General features: G+C 36.7%; 1 protein-coding gene across 2 annotated transcripts in view; it reads right to left on the minus strand.

The window, feature by feature from the left end:
* Positions 1-9,226, minus strand: part of LOC107590155 (cadherin-4-like) — a 267,908-nt gene that overhangs the window by 22,820 nt on the left and 235,862 nt on the right. For both annotated transcript variants that reach the window (XM_016278770.1, XM_016278769.1), the window contains exon 9: positions 415-552. In XM_016278770.1, coding sequence (XP_016134256.1) covers positions 415-552 — 138 coding nt within the window. The remainder of the gene's footprint in view (positions 1-414; positions 553-9,226) is intronic.

Consider the following 9,226-nt stretch of genomic DNA (forward strand, 5'->3'; position numbering starts at 1 on the left):
ATAATGTATTATAATTGTTGTTATGATTATTTATAAGATGATATAACATATTATAAGGTATTTTATAATGCATTATGCATTCATTATAATGCCTTAAGAATACCCTTATAATGTGTTATAAATATGGGCTTCATAGAAAGTGTTACCCGAAATTTTAACCAAAGTATGTTATAGACTTTTATCAAGACCCTAAAGAATCATATCAACTTGTGGAAAATGGGCATCCGATGACCCCTTTAAAAGAACCTTTTCAGTACGGAATGAAATATAGTTGATTTGCAATCTTCACTTTTAATTGCATCCTTTTCAGAGAGTTTTTGTGCATGTAGCACACCTATGATATGTTAAAATGTTGCCTACGTAGATATTAGAACACATTTTATGGTATGTAAATGTAAGTTGTAGGGTACTCACTGTTTTTGAGTCCAGCTCCGGAGGGTTATCGTTGATGTCAGTGATGCTTATGAGGGCCGTGGCAGTGTTGGATAGGCCGAAGTTTAGGCTGCCCTCCATATCGGTGGCCTGGACTATAATGGTGTACTGAGACACTTTCTGAAACACAACAGAACATGGCCATTTTAATCAACACATCACACACGCAAATCAGGACTTAGTAAATGAGGATTTACCACATATTTTATACAGTTACAATTAAAACAATAATAATAAAAAATATTAATGATGTTTTTTTTCCCTTCTTTTCTTTTTCCCGACACAAAAAATGTGTTATATTTAACTTCACTTCTGGGAATGACTGTACAGAAATGATATCAGATGGCAGATTAAAAATTGTTACTGAATAATTACTAGGTTATATCAAAATAATATAGTCAAATGTAATACATACAATGTCTTTTTTAAGTGAATTGTACTGTTTTGTATTTTGTAATGTCTGTTTTATTGTTCTGCTAATGGACTGTAAGTCTATTTTGAGTCTATATATTTTCAGATTTAATTTTAGTTTTAATAATTTTGTCATGCGCTTTTTTGTCTTTAATTATTATATCTGACATATTATATTTTTATTTATTTCAGTATTATTTTAATGAACAAAAACAAATGTGAATAGTCTTAGTTTTCGTTAACAATAATAACACTGCTCCCAAATACCATGGTATTACTACTAGTACCAAAAGTTAGTGTTTTCCCTAAAGTATGACTACAAACCTTATTCATCCATTTTCTGTGATGGAACAGCCGAGCGGTCCAGAAGTTTGGCATCTAAGCCTGAATAAAGCCGTCTTACAAAGACTTTGAGACTGTGTATATTTGGGAAATGGCGGCTCTTTGTGTTTGTCTGTGAATACGTCTGTCTGTCTGTCTGTCTGCTTGCATGCAGGCTTTTCTGTTAATTAGGACAAGAGGATACTGTGAGCTTTGTTTTGCTTTGATACTTTGTCGCTCACTATTTATGGAAAGACACACCCACACGCATACACACACAGATAATCAGTGCGCAAAAACAACTCTTCATCAACGCACATGAACCAGCCTGTTTGTAACCACGGATGAAAAGAAGGGGTTGCGAGGGCAACAGATGGATAGAAACATGTGCACACACACACATCGAAGTGTTTGTTGTTGCATGGCCAATGTTCCTTTGTGCACAGATCTGAAACTGTGCCCCTGTCCATGCTCGGGTGAATCTGACTCCAGTTAGTCCACACTGGGAGGAGACAGAGAGCTGAGCCTGAGCCAAAGCCTCTCCTCTGCCTCTTTCAGCTCCAGCCGTATTAATCCGGTTGGCCAAAAGACTTCTGTTGTTGCAGACAGGAAGTGGGGGGAGTCAAGGACAAGTCAGCGTTCCACTGAGAATGGTCTGGGGACGGGTGTCTTGAAGGGAGGTGGCTGACTGCTGCTGTGAAGCAACGAATACCCTCGCAAGAGCTTGCTGGAGATCTGGATGGTTTTACTTTGATGGCTTCCTTTTGGTTTAGCAGATGATTGACCATGGGACATCAATTTAACCATAACTAAACATGAGAAATGCCTCTCTGGCTCAAGGCTGCCTACATAGGCAGCATAATTATGCTTCTAAAGCCAAATTCATACATGTGTGTATCCTTCACAAGAAAAAAAAACATATATTGTGCCTAACATTTAATGATTTTTTTTTATCTGACCAAAAATACACTAAAAATACAGAAATATTGTGAAATAATGTTGCAATTGAAAATAAAATTTGTATTAATATATTTTAAAATTCATTTATTCCTGTGATGGCAAAACTGAATGTACAGCAGCCAATTACTCCAGAGTCTTCAGAGTCACATGACATATCAGAAATTGCTCTAATATGTTGATTTTTAACTTTAGAAACATTTTTTTCTTATTATCAATGCTAATAAAATAGTTAAATAGTTGCTTAATAATTTTGTGTAAACTGTGTTTTTTCTAGGATTCTTTGATGAATAGAAAGTTCAAAACAAACAGCATTTATTTAAAATAGATTTTTTTTGTAACATTATAAATGTCTTTATTGCCACTTTCGATCAATTTAAAGGGATAGTTTACCCAAAAATGAAAATTCTGTGATTGAAACACATTGTCACTGTCAACTGAAATGATCCCAGGCCCAGACTAGTAAAGACATTGTGAAAATAGTCAATGTGACATCAGTGGTTCAACCATATTTTAACAAGTAATTTAATAATGTTCTTACTCGGATTTCATAAAAAATATATTAATCTGTGTTCCAAAGATAAACGAAGGTCTTATGGGTTTGGAATGAGAGTGAGATTTGGGGTGAACTGTCCCTTTAATGTATCCTTGTTGAACATCAATTTATTAAAAAATGTTGAGAGTAGCATGTATCCTTCTCGATATTGGACAATTCTCTGATATTCAGCTGTTGGCGGAAGTTTCAAGCTGTTGTCTATTTTTTTCAACTTCTGATTCCATTTCTAATAGGAAATATGCACTGTAGTCAATAAATATTCATTTGGTTATCTCTAAAGCTCACTTGCATTTGTTCTAGCTCAATGGACGTGACCTTATGATGCCTGGAAGCCTGTCTGAAATCAGTTTCCTTAGTGGGAACCTTCATTCAAAAACTGTTTGTTAATTAACTGACTGACTGGACAAGTCTTTCAGAATCTTTTTGTCTTCCCATCCATATTTCCCTCTCCCTCAGGTAGCTGTATTTAAGAGGCAGGTCAGGGACTCTTCAGAGGAGCGCTCACAGTTTTAAAGCACTTAAAGAACCACAGAGTACTGCAGACACACACTGAGAAGTCATTAAAACCTGCGTCTTCTCGTTAATATTGCCCAGTTCGGCTCTATTAATGAGAACTCAATAGCGGCTGACCTTTATTAACACCATAATGAAATATCAATACTGTCTCCTCTGGTTATGCTCTGCAGAGAACAAGAGAAACAAATCAGTGTGTAATTAATCTCGCACACTTTTCATACAGCGCCGGCTGCGGGGATGGAGAACGTGACGCTAAGAGACGAGCTTAAACACATTTCCAGTCCTGAAGAGAATGTAAAACGATTACACCTCAGGACAACTGGCAGAATCTCGGCGACTTGAGAGCAGATCCAGCGAGAGCCGAGTTTCAGACTCTCACATGCTTGAGTCAACTGTTATGAGGAGCATTTCACAGCCCAACGGGCCCTGACCTCACTTCTCCCCGACACCTCGCTCGTTCCCTCGGGAGAGAAGGGAATAGGAGAGGTGATAAGGGGAAGGAGAGGAGGAAAGTGACGGTGGAGGAGATGATAGTGGAGAGAGTGCAACCAGAAGTTATGATTCTCCTCATCTCTCACATGCAGGAAGCTTTGGATCATCTGGGAATGACTGGGACACACACACATGTACTTCACACCGATCGATTCCCTAATCAGGCGCGGCAGAGTGGACACGTTCTAACCTAGACCTGACACAACAAGGCAAGCGCACACACACACACACACACACTCACGCGCACAGACCACATGGCCTCTGGCAGAGACAAGAGACAGGTAATGAAAAGCAACAGCCTGGACAATCTGGCTCGAACAGATTCACAGAGCTGCACAGACAGACATGCAGGGCTTTTAACACACACAGACAAAAGACACAGCACTGCCACTGCAGAACTTTTAAGCGCTTTGATTTTATGTGATTCAAATCCGTGACCAAACACTGTGATACATCAATAAAATAAATGAAATGAACATTTATGCTACATTTGGTTGAAAAGCACCATGGGATTTAAAAGGATCATTCATGTATAAATTCAAACTCTGTCATCATTAACTCATCCTCGTGTCTTTTGAAATTGATGACTGACTTTCTTTTGTAAAACACAAAAGGAGATGTTTATAACAGATTGTCCAAGCTGCTCTTTCTAGTGGTGGACCGATATTTTAATGGCCAATGCCGATATCGAAGGGAGCAGAGTGGTCAATGACCGATACCATAAACTAATGAAGACGGAGAATGGTAGCTCTTGTTCATCTGTGCTGGCATCCTCTGTACAGTCAAAATAAAAGTCCTGCTTCTTATCAGCCAAGCAGAAAAATGTATCGGCCAATGCCAATAATTAAAATAATGACAGATGTATCAGCCCTGGTCACATATCAGTTGACCACTACTCTTTTCCAAGTACATTTCAGCCTGTTTTTCAGTGTTTTTTCTAATAAAAATTGTGATCAAAATTTAAAACGTTTTTTTTTTTTTTTTTTTCAAATGTCAAGGGCCAGATTTACCAACAGCTTGCGACAGCACATAGTACTGTCAAGATTTACTAAAGATGGGCAGTGAAGAATTAGCGCTGAAAAGGCGTGGTCACAGTAAATTTTGTGCCTGATCTCATTGAATATGCATTTGTAGGAGTTTCCCTTTCAGATGCAAAATTTAGGGGTGGATAGTATTAAAATGAATCACGCAATGTGATTTACTAACTTTTGTGCTCGTCAAATTACTGGTATTTGTGTTAATATTATACGCCCAAAAATAGCATGCGGTAATTTTTACTGCTCTTGGTAGATTGCGCTGGTCATTATGGAAATGATCTGGCTGCGTCTGTGTTCTTTTAACGTGCGGTCAGTAAATCATTGTCAGTAAATCACCCGCAGAATTTTTCCCTCCCATCTGTGCTTTTATTAGGGCTGGGTAAAAAATATCGATATCTCGATTTGAATCAATTCTCATTTTTACAGAACGATATTGATTCTTAATCCCAAGAATCAATTGTTCTAGCCTGTTTTTTTTTTCAGTTAATGGACGGAACATTGAATGGCACCTCCCATCCAATAAATCACAATAAGCATTGTGCTTTGGTACTTTTAATATGAAACAAAGTCTCAGATTTCAAATTCTGTCCACTGTAGTGCAGTATTCAAACAATAAATGTCATTTTGGTGCTGTTTAATGTGGAGTGACAGATCACTGTAGTGCCTCAGTTCAACAGACGTGAACTGATCATCTCCTCCACACCAGTTTCAGCACAAAATAAACATGACTAAACATCTGAAGGTAAGTTAAAAGAAAGAGTACAACTTTACAATCTGTATCCTATCTCATGTAATCGCTCAATCAGTGATTCAGACGCGCAAAGACGTCAATATAACGGCTTGTAAACAACGTCACGTAGCGTCACATTTACCTCAGAAAAACATATTCGGTGACCATAAACTCATTAGTCAGATAGAAAAATAAACTGTAGAGAGGGGCATTTTGCTAAATGTATGCACCATATAACATATACATTATCATTTTTTACTGTTCTTCAATGTTTAATTTATGTTTGAATAAATCCATCAAGTTTTTATGACAGCCACCATTTAAATGTTTATATTTAAAAAAAACTAATTGAAGTAGAAATATTATTATGTAATTGTAACTTTATTATTTAAAAAATGTCATTAAGTGTAATTTTAGCAGTTGTACTACAAATCAGTCAATTTTACCCTTAAATATAATAGTAATGTAGTACCAACTGACTCTCATTTTACAGCATTAGTTGATTTTTTTTTCCTTGAGAAAATTTGGCATGTACTGTACCTGATATGTATCCAAAATAATCGGTATTGAATCGAATCGCAAGCTGGTGAATGAGAGTCGAATCGTGAAATTTTTGTTTAAACCCAGCCCTAGCTTTTATGCAATTGTACTCTAACACTAATTTGCCCTGTTTACTAAAACTGGCCCCAAGTGTTTATTTTAGTGAATGCTTTTTGTCATTTTGGAGCCTGACAGTCTCTGGTCCCCACCCACTTTCATTGTGCAGAAATGAGAAATGTGAACATTCTTCCAAATGTCTCCTTTTGTGGTTCACAGAAAAAAAGTAAGTCATAATGGTTTGTAATGACATGAGGGGGAATAAATGATTCATTTTAACCGCTCTCTGCAGAAATCGGTCTTTTCTAAACTCATAAAAAAACACACACATCCAATTTCATTTAATTCCTGTCTGATATTATAGATTCATGCGGTGCTATTAAAGTGAAAAGAGAAGAAATAAAATGACAGAAATGGGGATGGCTGGTTGTAAAGTGCATAAGATGGACATATTTGCCATGAGGGGCATAAGACAAAATGACAGTTGCAGTAAAAGGCATGCAGCGCAAAAAGACTAAGAAAGGGGCTGCTTGTTAGCTGCTGTAATCAGACATTTTAACATATTTCAAAAGACATAATCTATTCATGTGATGGCAAAGCTGAATTTGTAGTCTTGTGTCACATGATCCTTCAGAAATGATTCTAAAATGCTTATTTGGAAACAAAATTAGCATATTTATCAAAATATATATTGTGTGTTTGAGTGGTCCAGACGCTACATATTGCTTTACTGAACTTGTATAAAATAATTATTAAATGTATTCATGCTGATATCTGCAGAAAAACGGTACTCTTTGTGTGATATAAGTTAACTATATTAAATTATATTAATACAAAAAGCATACAGAAGCATTTTTGCCGTTTACAATTTAGAATGCCATGAAATTTGGGTATTAATAGACTAATAAATCAACGTGCGTGCACTCTGTGTGTGATTTGGCGATACACTTGATAATGTCAGATCGCACATCATTACAACAACACTTACCATATTATTGCTGATGATGCTGTATCGCACACCCCAGACTCGACTTGAGTGGAAAATCATCCGCGGTTGTTTGCACACGAGCAAAGGTGTTTTTAGGAGTCTAACTTGCAGACACCAGACCACTGATTCGTCAAACCTGCTTTCCTGCAGTCCGTGTTCTTTTGACTTCTGACTATTTAGTAGTAAGTAACGAATATGCTTCGGGGAAATGTATCGGAGTAAAAGTATACATTTTAATTAGGAAATGTAGTGGAGTAAAAGTAAAAGTTGGCTGAAATATAAAAACTCAAGTAAAGTACAGATACTGCCAAAAAATACTTAAGTACTGTAACGAAGTATTATTACTTCGTTACATTACACCACTGACACTGTGTGATCAGTTGTACGCTGCCACGGCTCATCCATGAACACAACAGTGGAAACCTTGATACATTTTTCAGGATCCATTTTTAATGTCTTTACTGTCACTTTTGATTCAATTACGCATACTTGATGAATAAAACTATTTAAAAAACACTTCGGTCGGTGCTGATAGCCGCATGGTTAGTGCGCCGACATACAGCACAACTGTGCTCACAGCGACCTGAGTTCGATTCCTGTCTCGAGGTCCAATGCCGATCCTGCTCCCCTCTCTCTATACCCAATACTTCCCTGTCATCTCTCCACTGTCTTCTCTGAATAATAAAACGGAATAAAAAAGCGCCCCCCCTCAAAAAACTTCTGAACGGCAGTATTTATTTAAATATATATATAGTACACAAACACTAAATGTCGTCATCATTTACTCATCCTCTATTGTCACTTACCCAAACATGTTCCAAACCTGTATTATTTTCTTTTTCCTTTTGATGAAAAATGATACTTTTATTTTTTTCTCCTTTTTTGGAGCTTGTCAGAATAAATACCTCTGTATGGATAACAGAAGCCTGGACACACTGTCCAACATCTCCTTTTGTGTGTCATGGAAGACAGAAAGTCATACGGGTTTGGAACAACATGAGGGTGAGTAAATAATGACAGAATTTTCATTTATGGGTAAACTATTCCTTTCAGTCTCATCCAACAACATCTTGCCTGACAGAAAATGTGATGTTGAAAATCTTCCAAATGTTCCATTTGCGATGTGGCTTTGTAAACACATAAGTGTGTCCTAGTTCTAATTGGAGTGCACAGGTGGAAGAGAGCGCAATCACTGCGTTAGATTAATGAGGGTCGCTCTCTGGTCCTGAAAAGTGGACAGATTACCTGCCTGCAGTCGGTACCACGACCCATATTCATGCTCCTGTAGAGACCGTCTCAGCCAGTCTGTCTTAGTCACTGGTTTAGCAGGAGTCACTGCTCCAGGTATAGACTTATGATAACTTGTCAGAGAAAAATAGAAAATCCTGAGATGACAGCTAATGTCATCTAACGTGGCATGAAGGGTAGAGAACTTTATGTGCCAAGTGAAACAAGATGCCAAAGGAATAATGATGACGACTCGAACAGAACTGTAGTGCCAAAACCCCCTAAGAAACTGAAAAATCACTGCAATGACAGCAAAGTAGCTTATTTGAATAAAAAGGCAATCAACAGCGATTTACACTGTTTAATAAGTAATTTAATAACAATTTGTTAGAACAAATGGTTTTGATGGTTTAAAATAATAATTATTATTACTATTATTATAAAAAATATTAATTACTTGACAAATAGATCCAGAGCTATACTGTGATTTATGATAATAAAATTATTATTATTATTAAATAAAATTATGACACACATTTTGACACTTAAGTGTAACTGCTAATAGCTACAGTTATGATGATGATAATAATAATTTATTTAGCACAGTGGCTAGATGAACAAATAACCAGACGCCACCCGATCTAAATATTCCCTCACAGTTTAATAGTAATGACTTTATGAATTTCTTCACTGATAAAATAGATAACATCAGAAATACAATAACAAATACAGATTCTACAGTGTCTAATACTTCAGCTTCATTCATCGCACCCAAAGATAAACTGCAGAGCTTTACAACTATAGGACAGGAAGAGCTAAATAAACTTATCACTGCATCTAAACCAACAACATGTTTATTAGATCCTGTACCCACTAAATTACTGAAAGAGTTGTTACCTGTAGCAGAAGAACCGCTTCTCAATATTATTAACTCGTCGTTGTCTTTAGGTCACGTCCCAAAA

Source organism: Sinocyclocheilus grahami, unplaced genomic scaffold (genome assembly GCF_001515645.1).
Source record: "Sinocyclocheilus grahami isolate Dianchi unplaced genomic scaffold, SAMN03320097.WGS_v1.1 scaffold125.1, whole genome shotgun sequence".
Classification (NCBI taxonomy): Eukaryota; Metazoa; Chordata; class Actinopteri; order Cypriniformes; family Cyprinidae; genus Sinocyclocheilus; species Sinocyclocheilus grahami.